A 12440-nucleotide genomic window follows, 5' to 3' on the forward strand; every position below is an offset into this window, starting at 1 on the left:
ATACGAAGAGACATAGGCATTTATTTTTATTTTTTTCAAGGTGGAAGTAGCACTTCCACTTGTATAATAAAGGGAAGTCTCCCAGATTCACCAATACTCCAGCCACTAGACCAGCCATTGGTCTTTTGCTACTTTTATATGTTTGTTCATGGGCTCCTGCTGTTAATAAAGTCTATCTTTGCCTGGAAAAAATTCTTATCCACAAGACTCAGGTCTGCCAGGCCCTTATGGAAGTCTCCTTTTATTATACAAGTAACATACTTATGGTCAAGTAAGGCAAGTATTACATAAATTTATAAAGTGTAAAGAGAAAATCACCCATAATCCTATTCTTTAGAGATAACTGCTATCAAAATATTTTTTGAGATATGTATGTTTCATGGAGCCTTCTGGGGTCCATATGGAGATCCCCTAAATCAAAACTGGACAAACAGAACAATGGGTGGTAGCAGCCTGGGATTTGGGGTACATAACTTGTAAAGTGTTCACCTGGCACATTACATATAATTGAACCATATGAAACTTATATTCTGATATTCTGCTGTTTCTGACTTCTAAACACAGTGATTTCATATGGTTCAACCTAATGTCTGTGAAAGCTAGAATGTCAGAATTGAGAGAACTTTAGAGACTTTCAAGTCTAACTATTTCATTAGGTTGAAGAGGAAAAAGGATCAGAGGAATGAATCCAACCTAAGATCATACACCATATTAGTGGCAGAATCAGGGCTGGTTCTCCTTCCACTGAACCATGTTCCTGCCTTTCATATGGTGCTTCTTTTAATATAATAATCTTTTAGGTATGATAATAATCTTCTAGAAGTAGATTTCAATATGATATTAGAAAAATTTTCACAGAACTTAAACAAAATGGAAGAGGCTGCTTTCGAGGTAGTTTAGTCCCCTTGGCTGGAGATGTGGCTGGAAGGGGCCCTTGAGGGACATGAACCGTGGAGCCAATGAGGCATAACAGTCAGGGCCTTGACTCACACGGATGCCTTCCCAAGGTCCTGAAAGGGGTCCTAACAACATGTTAGCATGCTGATATCTTTTTGTAATATTTGCAAAAGTAAGATATTTTCCAACTCTTTTTCTTAAAGAGTGTCCCCAGAATTGCATAACCTTCAGGCATGGAGGGGCACAGTTTTGAAAAGCATTAGTCAAGGAGACTGGAGCTCCTGGGTTCCAATCATGGCACCACTCGGGCCCAAGGGGCAGCTTGGCATTTTCCCTGCTTTCTCACGGGGGAGGGAGGCAAAGTCACAAATGTAAAATGTGCTGAAAAACATAAAATGTGGACAAATGTCAGTATCATTACTCAGACTTCCTATCTGCGGTATGGAGTCATTATCACTGCTTCTCGTGGCTGTTGAAGATAACATATTAGAAAAAATATGTCCCTAGAGCATCTTCCTGTTTCCTTTTCCTTTGCTACAACTTCCTCTTCTCCTTTCTCCAACTCCTGGACCTCCAATACTCCAGTCACTAGACCAGCCATTGGTCTTTTGCTGCTTTTATATGTTTGTTCATGGGCTCCTGCTATTAACCAAGTCTATCTTTGCCTGGAAAAAATTCTTATCCACAAGGCTCAGGTCCGCCAGGCCCTCTTCTCCCACTCTAATGATGATCTCCTTTCACACTGTTTCTTGTTGATCTTACAGATAAGGATATTGAGATATGGTGTGGTCCATAGCAGAGTTCTGGCGGCCCCAGAAGCAATCCTCAGATGTCTTGATCGGCCGTGATCCTGGCCCTCTAGGATTAGATCATAGACACACGGTTCTTGATGTACACGTGATAGGGGTCACTACGCTTGTCCACTTTGTGGGAGCGGGTGTATCCCAGGATGAGGCTGCCCACAGTCACAGCAAATAGAAACATGACAAAGAGAATGTACATGTAGGAGTTGTCATCACGGCCAGGTAGGCTGGTCCGCCGCTCCTCAGTCTGGTTGTCTGGCCCTGGCCCTGACCCTGGGCGGCAGAGCAAATTGCTGTGAAGAGTGGCATTTAGAGCCTTCAGCACAGCATGCAGGCTCTGGTACCAGGTCTCAGTCCCATTGATGGTCTCCATAGCAACAGGGATTGAAGCAAGGGAAGAACCGGGGGATGCCCTGGTGGTGAGAGAAAAGAGAGAGGGGATAGCTTCTGTCACCTGCAGCTTGCATGACCTCCCCAATCCTCAGGCCCCAGCTAAATCTCAACATTGTAGCTTATTCTAGCTACTTGTTTACTTGTCTGTCTTCTCTACTAGACCACAGGTTCAACGAAGGCAGGCACTGTGTTTGTCCTATTCACTGCTAGGTGGGAGTCCTTATGACAGCACTCAATAGGTGCTCAATAAATACTAATGATAGGAGACTTTATGACAGCACTCAACAGGTGCTCAATTAATACTTGTGGAATAAAGCCTTCCCTGACCATTGTAACCCATGTTAATCTCTTCTTTCATCGGAGTCTATAAGTCACTGAACTTTAGGTTAGAAGGACCTTAGGGTTTATTTAACCTAACTCCTTCCATTTTACACACAGGGAAACTGAGGCCTAGAGAGAATAAGTGGCTTATCTATGATCACAGAGAATATAGGAGGCAGAGCCAAGATAGAAAGCCCTGCCCTTCAGTGGTCAGCTCAGAGCTTCTTCCCCTTCCATGCCAGCTCTCAGTGGGACTGTGTGGCCCCATTAGAAGACATTCGTCAGAACCTTCCTTCAGTACAGTTCCTTCTAGAGACTCCAAAGACACCATTTAGAAGATACGTGGGGGCCAGATGTGGTGGCTTATGCCTATAATCCCAGCACTTTGGGAGGCCGAGATGAGAGGATTGCCTGAGCCCACAGGTTTGAGACCAGCCTGGGCAACTTAGCAAGAACTCGTCTGTACAATAAATCAAAAAATTAGCCGGGCGTTGTGGTGCATACCTGTAGTCCCAGCTACTTGGAAGACTGAGGGGAAGGATTGCCACTACACTCCAGCCTGGGCAACAGATTGAGATTTTGACGAAGAAGGAGAAGGAGAAGGAGAAGGAGAAGGAGAAGGAGAAGGAGAAGCGTGGGAATGGCTTTCATTTCATGCCAACTGGAGGCTAGATGCTAGATAATTTGGCCTCTCAAGCATCCTATGTCCCAAACACTCTAGGTCTTCCTAGCATCTGGGGAAATTCTGTTGGAAAGGAGGTGACTGGGGAAGCAAGGTGAGGTTGATGACCAATGCAGGCACTGGAGAAGACAAGAACAGCTTGAACCTGAGGGTAGGGGAGTAAAAGGAATGTTCGGTTTGGTTTGAGGTTGACCTGCTCCAGAAAGAAGACACTGGCCGGGCTCGGTGGCTCAGCCTGTAATCCTAGCACTTTGGGAGGCCAAGGCAAATGGATCGCCTGAGCCTGAGGGTTCGATACCAGCCCGGGCAACTAGGTGAGACCTCATCTCTACAATAAATAAAAAAAATCAGCCGGGTATGGTAGCGCACGCCTGTGGTTCCAGTTACTTGGAAGGCTGAGGCAGAAGGATCGCAGGAGCCCAGCAGGTTGATGCTGGGGTGGCCATGAGCATGCCACTGCACTCCAGCCTGGGTGACAGAGACTCCAACTCAAATAGAAAAAAAGAAAAAGAAAAGACTCAGGTGCCTCAACTATCCTGTTTTCTGAAACCAGTGATGTACCTGGCATATAACAGGTGATCATAAATGCTCCTTTTCCTTTCTCTCAGAGATCCTTATAGTATGGAAAAATATCCTAAGACAGCATTGCATCCTGGTCTCTGAAAAACCATATGTCATTCTCTTTAAGCAAGGCTCCACACACACTTCCTTCAGGAAGACTCTGTCCTCAACCACACTCCACAAGCTTTATCATCGCAGCCTTCCCTCCCCCTACCCAGCACTTATATATAAGGCAATGTGTGACTGTCTGCTTGTTTAAGGGTGTCCTTAGATCACATGATCCTGGTCAGCAGGGCTATGCTTCTTCCCCAAGTCTTGGGAACTGCCCTGAGATTGGCTGGGTGCTCTCCTTTCCCAGCGGACTACTCTGAGACTGGCAGGCTGCTCTCCTTCTCTCAACATTCTCCAGAAAAGATGTCCACTTTAAGGACTTCTCTTTTTTTTTTCTTGAGTCATAGTCTTACTCTGTTGCCCAGGTTGGAGTGCAGTGGCACAATCATGGCTACGCAGCCTTGACCTGCTGGGCTCAGGTAATCCTTCCACCTCAGTCTTCCAAGTAGCTGGAACCACAGGTGTGTATCACCATGCCTGGCAAATTTTTTGATTTGCTGTCGAGACACAATCTCACCAAATTACCCAGTTTTTAAGAGGTAGAGGAGGTAAGGGAAGAAAACATGAGAAATGACACAACAAGAAAGTACATAAAATGTTTAGACGAATAGGAAGACACATAAAGAGGTTGGAGTGTAAGTTACGTGGGCTCAAGCAATCCTCCCACCTTGGCCAAAGTGTTGGGATTATAGGTGTGAGCCACTGCACCCTGCCCAGTGGAAGAGAATTTAACAAAAAAAAAATTTTTGAGTTGGAGTCTCACTCGGTCGCCCAGGGTGGAGTGCAGTGGCACACTCACTGCCACCCCAGAGTCAACCTGCTGGGCTCTGGCGATCCTTTTGCCTCAGCCTTCCAAGTAGCTGGAACTACAGGCACGCCCTTCCATGCCTGGCTAATTTTTTTTTTACTTACTGTAAAGACAAAGTCTCGCCAAATTGCTGGGGCTGGTCTCGAACCCGCGGGCTCAGGCAATCCACTTGCCTCGGACTCCCAAAGTGCTGGGATTACAGGCTGAGCCACCAAGCCCGATCTTTAATTTTTGAGAAGCAAATATGTACACATAGGGGGGAAAAAGGAAGCAGAACATGCAATGAAGATGAATCTGTTCCTGGTCTTCTAGAGCTTCTCTGCAGGACAGTCACTGCTACGTTTTTGTAGACGCCATCAGGAAAGGTTTTTATCTGTCAGAGTACAGGGAGGGCAATCTCAGTCTGGAAAACTCACCAAACAGCAGGCAAGTCACTGGCTCTGAGCTGACTATAGGAATCTCCTTGTGAATGCCCTAAAGCTCCTCAGCCACTCTGCCTCTTCAGGGTGTCTCTGGAAGCATCCAGGTTCTCAGTCAAGACTTCACAAGCTGGAATGGCCCAGAGCTGGAAAGCAGAGGAGGAGGCAGAAAAGGAAGGAACCAGACACACAGAACAAACTTTAGAACCAGGATGGATCACCCAAGGCCAGGCCCAACGGGTTATGCAGCTGTCCTGGTGTGGGCTCTGACACCCTCCCAAGGCCTCTCCCCTTCCTGTAGCAGCTGGATCAGACCAGCCTAGGGTTGCAGTTACAGGAACTGTGCAGTTGCCAACGGGCATCTGATTGCTATCCCCCACCAGTAGGCTTACAATGTCTTGACTGTGTAACTTTACGAGAAACCTCAGTTTAATATGTGGACTCCCACTTAGGGACTGGCTAATGGTGCAGCCTAAAACATTCCCTTTCCCAAGGGCTCTGGTATCTTAGGAGCCTTTTAGAATCCCAAGGGGATGATGTGAGTGGTAGGGTGGCAGTCGACAGTTGGGCTGATAGTTTATTTTATTTTTGAGTCGAAGTCTCACTCCATCACTCAGGCTGGAGTGCAGTGGCACGCTCACGACCACCCCAGCGTCGACCTGCTGGGCTCCGATGATCCTTCCGCCTCAGCCTTCCAAGTAGCCAGAACTATAGGCGTGTGCTACCATGCCCGGCTAATTTTTTGATTTATTGTAGAGACATGGTCTCGCCAAGTTGTTGGGGCTGGTCTCGAACCGGCGGGCTCAGGCAATCCACTCGCCTCAGCCTCCCAAAGTGCTGGGATTACAGGCTGAGCCACCAAGCCCGGTCTGGGTTGATATTTTACATAGGAACAAATGATGTGTCTATTCGGGTACACAGGGTATAAACATGGCCACAGAGTTAGCAGTATCTGTAGCATAGCCGTGTTGTGAAAATTAAAGACCATTATGTAGTGCTTGGCACTAGACCCTCCACAGATGGTGGTGGTATTATTTTTGTAGCACAAAGACTGGAAAGGCCTTCAGAGCCCATCTAGTCTAAATACCCTCATTTTACAGTGAGGGAAATGGAAACCCAGGGTGCTATCTTCGTTCAACTCCTACTTGTGTGACTTTGGGCATGTGACTTCCCTTTTCTGGGCCTTGGTTTCTGTCTGCATCTGTTCTAACATCCTGTGACAGTACAAGTCACAAGACCATGCCATGAGACCACGGAAGATTGGAGAGGCTGGTGGGAGAGACACTTTGGGGCTTTCTAGAGCCCCTCAATTCCCAAGATAGAGAAGGCTGCAGAGTTTTCTCACAGGTTAAGATGCTTCTGAGCCCTGGGACTGACTTACACCTGATATTCCAGCCTAGATAAACTGAGGGCCGAATCGGTTGACTTGTTCACTTTTTTTCTTAACAGCTCACCTGCCAGGATGATCTAACTTGGGGAGGAGGCAGTCTCTGTGTGGGAAGTGGGGATAGGGGACTGTGTGGAGGACAGGGTGAACTAGGGTTGTGAGGGGAGTGAAGATTTATGAAGTCTTCCATCCCTCAGGCCCTCCTGCCAAGGCCTCTCTGGATAGACCAGGATGTGTGTGGTTCTGACAGGAGTAGCAAAGAGGCCTGGGTTTGTGTGGAGGTGAAGGCCGGGTGCAAAGGTACCCTGTTAGGGTCAGAAGAGGGCTAATAAGGGAATAGGCTGGTTCTCTGTGGCCTGCTTCTAGGTCTCAGGTGGAGGCCCGGTAGTCAGCAGCACTGGGAGTTTGGCTCATTTTTCTAGGCTCCTTGGCCTTCCTCTCCAGGAGAGTCACTGAGCACAAAGCTCCTTGGATGGGAGAGACGTTTCTTTCCCTGGAGAGGCCCTGATTTGAAACAGGAGATAGACCAGTTAGGAAGGAAGGTGAGCAGGTGGCCAAGCTGAAAGGGACTTTAAAGATTACCTAGAATCCAAATTCTCAGCTAATCCCTTCATTTTGTAGATGAGAAAACGGAAGCTCAGAAAGTGACTAGTCCAAAATGACACAACCCGTAAAAAGCACTTGGACAAGAACCCAGGTCTCTGGGGTGCTGTTGGGGTGTTCTTTCCACTACAATTATCAAGTGTTCCTTTGTATCTGAGCTGCTTATCACATCAAGCACAGTCTACTGGTGTCATGGGGCAACAGTTTCTCTAACTCTGTTACTACTGCATTTTCCTGCACTACAGATTCTCACCAGTCTCTCCAGTCAAGAACCCAGTGAGGGGGGAGTTTGGTAAGTTTAGGAGGAGTTACCCTCCCTTTATATTTTCATCTCCCAATGCCCCTTCTGCTCCAGATGTCCTTCTGATTCCCCAGACAAGCCAGACCCATTGTTCCTGCTAGTTCCTTCACGTTAGTAGGTTCTCACTGAATGTACTTGCCTTGAACTTGTCCAGTCTCTAACTTGGAAGTTGGGGCATAAAGATGTGATCTGAAGGATGACCTGGGTATCTTAGTGAGAGTTCTGTCAGCTCTTGGGGGGAAAAGTGAAACTCCACCATTGATTCTTTTAGTTTCCCTACTGCTCTGTGTCAGCTATTCTTTCAGGAGTGTCTTAAGTGTCTGGAAATGGAGTGCGGAAAGGCAGGTAGAAAAAGTCACATAAAGCAGGTAGGGGACCCAAAGAAAACTTCTGGGACGTGTATTTCTACCTCTGTCCCCTTGGTGGTCTTATCACCACTGCAGTCTGGAGAGCTGGCATAATACAGGAGGAATTGTAGGAGTGGGCCTTAACACCTTGCTGGAAGGACACAGGAATTAGATCTGAACCGGCAAGGATCGTAAGGACCATGTTGTTGGTGCACCCCTCATTCAACCAGCAGGAAAGCAGAGCATCCCTCACCCGGAGAAAATCACTTGCTCAAGGTCTCACAGCCCAGGAGTGGCAGAGCTGGAACCAGAAACCAGATAGCCTGGACTCCCCCTCCACAGAACCTTCCACGGTAAGTTCCCGTTGGCCTGTAGGACAGGATGTGTCTCTGCCACTGGCCTTATCTTTCTACAGTTCTCCCCAGTACCCTGTGCCCATGACACTGAGCAACAAATAGGTCACTCTCCAAACATTCCTTGTACTGGCACACCTCTTGCCTTTGCTCATGCCGTTCTCTTAGGCGGGAATGCCCTTCCTTAAAACCTGGTTGGCAAACTTCTGCTCATCCTTCAAGACCCAGTTCCAGTGTCTCTCTGCAGGCCCTCTCCTGAGACACCTCCTTCTCCACTCCTTAGCCCTCTAGTCTCTCCCCCTGGTCTGTTCCCAAAAGTGCTTTGCACAAAGTTGTATGAGAGCACTATGCTGTACTGAAACTGAGTGTCTGTGTGTATTTACATTACCTATCTATATCTATGTCTATGTCTATTAAACTGTGCACTGTGAGGTATGAGGCCAGGGACCTGTGCCTTATACATTTCTTTATTCCCCAGGTCTGACACAGCAGGCACTCAAGAATAAATGAGCCAGTGCCTCGTCTGTGAGAGCATCCCCCCTCCAGCGCTCACAGACACGTTCATGAAAACAGCTTACAACACTTAAAAATCAAGCCCTGGGCAGACCAAAACAGATTCCATTTGGTCTGGGGAAGGAGAAGCTCAGAGAAAAGAAGCCATCTCAGGCAGGTGGGGTGAGTCAGGGGAGGAGGAATTCTAAACCTCCTCTGGAAGCCCAGATGCTCCCAGCACCTGGACCTCATTCAATCCGAAGAGCAAACATTCTTGGCCCCAAAAACACCAGCAATGGTGTAACAACCCTCTTCCCTGTGTACCTACCCGGGGTGTGGCCCCACACACCCACCCATGGCACACACACAGTCCTACTCCCGGGCACTCAGCCTGTGATCTTGCCTTTCAAGTGTGCCTTTTGTGATTCTGATCTTGGCTGTGTGACCCTGAGTACTCCATTTACTTCCTCTGAACCTCCCCTATTAGATGCGAATAATTATCCCTGCTCTGCTTACCTCACACAGGAGCTGGAGGAGACAATAGATGGGAAAGTGTTTTAGATATTGCAAACAGGAAGCTGAGGTGAGAGGATTGCTTGAGCCCAGGAGTTCAAGACCAGCCTGGGCAACATAGCGAAACCTACTTGGGAGACTGAGGCAGAAGGATCATTTGAGCCCAGGAGGTTGAGGCTGTGGTGAGCTGTGATCCGTGCCACTGCACTCCAGTCTGGGCAATAGAGTGAAACCCCGACTCAAAAAAAAAAAAAAAAAAGTGGCAAACATATGACATACTTATCAGGCAGCTTGGTCACACTGTTTCCTTTTTGTCTCCACATCTCCACCCCCCCCCCATATTACCAAGAACAGCCATCCATATGTCCCTGTTCCCCACTCCGGCTCTTCTACCCTCAGAGAAGCCAGGAGGTTCTTATTTCTCTTTTTGATTCTCAGAAACGTTACGTCCTTCAGAAGCCTTCCTTGTCCCCCACCCTCTCTGATCATCCCTGTAGAGTCCCCTACCATTTAGGGACACCATGCTGTAGTCCTGCAGGTGGCGGAAAACATACCAGAGGGGAAACTGAGAGACCTGGATTTCAGCCCCCGTTTTGCCACGTCTCGCCATGTGTCTGGATAAGGCACTTTTCCACTCCAGGCCTTGTTTTTCTTCTCAGTAAGTCGGGATTTCTTGTCTTGGCTCCCTCTGAGAAGGTGTTTTGCACACCCACACATTTTAAGTAGATGGATGTGCTTTGAGAAGTGTAGAGTGAGTGAGGGATGGAGCGAGTTTTTGGTTAAAGTCTCAAGGAGTCACTGAAAACTAAAAGCAGCCCCCATGCTTCCAGCGCGAGTCTCCCCATCCGGAACTGACAAAGTGGCTGGGTGCCAGGAGATAAGGAGGAGCTTACAGGTACATTTACAATATCCCTTTGTAGGTGAGATAGAGAGAGCCCTGAGCTCAGAGTGAGGAAACTTGGATTCTCATTCTATTTGGTCCCTGATGTAACCCTAGGTAAGTCATCTCTCCTGGGACCTCAGTTTCCCTATGTGCAAATTGGTAGAGTAGGGAGGGGATGAGGAAGAGACACTCTCATGAGCTCTCACATAAGGGCTGAACTCATCTGCTTTCTAGATAAGAGACTCCCAGGTCCAGTCCCCTTTCTCTTCACGTCCCATGGGGTAGTGGGCAACAGGAGCAGGAGAGGGCCCATTTTACAGGCGGTGACCCGGAAGAGAAGGCACAGCTAGAGTTGGTGGAAGACTGCCCCAGATTAATACAACCTGTAAACTAGAACTCAACCCTTCTCCCCAGCCTCAACCCATGTTACTAGCAGTAGAAGATGCCTTGGGGGTCCCCACGCTTTCGACCCGGTCGGACAGGGTGAATAGGGGGCAGGGGATGGGCACCTCAGCTCCACGGAGCCCGAGGCTTCCGCCAAGTGAGAAGACCCCCCTGGGGGTGGAGTGTGTGCAGTGCAATCGCTGCGGAGCCGCAGGTGTTGCTTGCACACCTGTGGGTGTGGAGAAGCATTTTTGTCGCCGTCCGGGGCCTGGGGACGCCGGCACAAGCCCCCCCACGGCTGCCAGAGTGTAGAGCCCGGCTCCCCACGTCCACGTGCTGCCCCAGGATTGCTGCGCTCTGGGAAGATTGGAGAGAATCGGGTCCGTATTTGGGGCGCTCCCCATCTCGGGTCCACTGTCTCAAGGAGAACACGCCATGGCCCCCGGAAGGGGGGCGGGAAGACCCTTCTTTTCTACCCCCGGCTGCAGCTCAGCCTTCCCAGCTCTGCGGGTGCGCCTTACCTGCGCTCAGCAAGGCTCCGAGGGCGCCCTCTGCTCGGACTGGCCGGGACGCTGCGCCCCAGCGCGCTCCACGGGTGCCCAGCACCGCCCCGCGCCCTCCCGGCTTTGCGCTCCCACACGCTCGGCTCCCTTTCTACTCCCCCAGGGTGTCTCCTCCCCCGACCCCGCCCGGCCTGCAGCACACCCACTTCTCCGCCGGCTGGCCTCGGGCGCCTGCGCCCGGCTCCTTAGCCTCCCCAGGCAGTGGGCTCCGACCCTTCCGTCCCCTGCAGCGCCTGCTTCCTGGACCAGAGAGCGAATGCCTCTTCCTCCGCTTGGCCTCAGCTAGCCCAGCAAGGGACCGATCTTCCCAGGCCCGATCGAGGGCTGGTGGAATCAGGCTTGATGGCTCTGACGTGGCTGTGTGGTGGTGGGCAAGCCATTGCTCCTCGCTGGGTCTTGTCCTTGCTGTAAAATGGATACAATTCCTGCATGCATTCTTCGCAGGCTATGGTTGGGGTCAGATGAGAACTTAAAGTCTAAAATATTAAAACCAGAGCCATCTGATCCTAACACAAACCCTCTTTTCCAGACAGTCTGCAGAGACCCAGATGAGACAAGGGACTTGCCCATGGTGGCAGAACTCAAAATCCAACACACCGTTCTGTCTCCTCAGCCCCGGCAGATGTCTCCTCCACCAAGCCTCGGCAGTCTCTCACATACCTGACCAACTTGTATCCAGACATACCTTACTCCTCCCTGCCCCGGAACAATTTTCATCTTTCAGTCACCAGATCCTCACTCAAACTGTTGCTTCCTGGCTGGTAACATTGCAGCCTTCAGAGAAGAGAAGCAGCCAGAGACGGCAGAGAAATGAGAGCCAGGAGGCTATCGGTGGAGAAATGAACAGTCTCTCTCAGAGATCCTGGGGGGATCCCTTACAAAGCCATTTTCACCAGTCTCTGGCTTCAGAATAATTAATAACAAACTCAAGCCAGCTCTCTCACCCCCTTGCAAACAAAGATCTGCTCCAGGATAATTGGGACACATACCCTCCGACACAGAATCTCAGAAAATATCTAAAGAGGTGGTATCATTTTAAAAAGACCTACTATGGTGGGCATATTGTACAAAATTGTTAATCTTCATCAAAACACATAATTTCTATGTTATTCCTGTGGTTACATGTTTGGACCCAGCTATTCCTTTTCCTCAGTCTGGAAATCACCTCTCAAAGAAGTCATCCTGACTACCTAAGCACACGGTCTCAATTATCTGTCTGCCTGAGAATCACCCAGGGGACTTGTTTGAAGAAAGTAGACTTTTGGGCTCCATGCCAAAGGTTTTGATTCAGAGATCTGGAGTAGAGCCCAGGAATCAGCATTTTTTTAACAAGGTTCCCAAACAACTCTGAAGAAAATGAATCTCAAGTCTAGCCATGAGGAGACAGCCCTGGCTCAGTGGGGTTTCCTTCCCAGATCCTGCCCAGGGTCTTGCATCTACCTTACAGAACTATGTATTCCGAGCCGGGCTCGGTGGCTCAGCCTGTAATCCCAGTGCTTTGGGAGGCTGAGGTGAGTGGATTGCCTGAGCCCGCAGGTTTGAGACCCGCCTGGGCAACTTGGTGAACCCTCATCTCTACAATAAATCAAAAATTAGCCGGATGTGGTAGCGCGCACCTG

General features: G+C 49.2%; 1 protein-coding gene across 2 annotated transcripts in view; it reads right to left on the reverse strand.

Moving 5' to 3' along the window:
* Positions 1-1501: 1501 nt before the first annotated feature.
* KCNE3 (potassium voltage-gated channel subfamily E regulatory subunit 3) overlaps positions 1502-12440 on the reverse strand; it is an 11861-nt gene continuing 922 nt past the window's right edge. Inside the window, exons 2-4 of one of the 2 annotated variants that reach the window (XM_008063996.2) lie at positions 12022-12033; positions 4993-5014; positions 1502-2113 (exon numbers count right to left, since the gene is read on the reverse strand). In XM_008063996.2, the coding sequence (XP_008062187.1) occupies positions 1762-2073 (312 nt within the window). In that variant the 5' untranslated portion in view covers positions 2074-2113; positions 4993-5014; positions 12022-12033 and the 3' untranslated portion in view covers positions 1502-1761. Of the gene's footprint in view, positions 2114-4992; positions 5192-12021; positions 12034-12440 lie in introns of those variants that run through there. The other variant, XM_021715514.1, reaches the window with a different exon arrangement.

Source organism: Carlito syrichta, unplaced genomic scaffold (genome assembly GCF_000164805.1).
Source record: "Carlito syrichta isolate Samal-C Ts95f unplaced genomic scaffold, Tarsius_syrichta-2.0.1 Scaffold307176, whole genome shotgun sequence".
Lineage (NCBI taxonomy): Eukaryota > Metazoa > Chordata > Mammalia > Primates > Tarsiidae > Carlito > Carlito syrichta.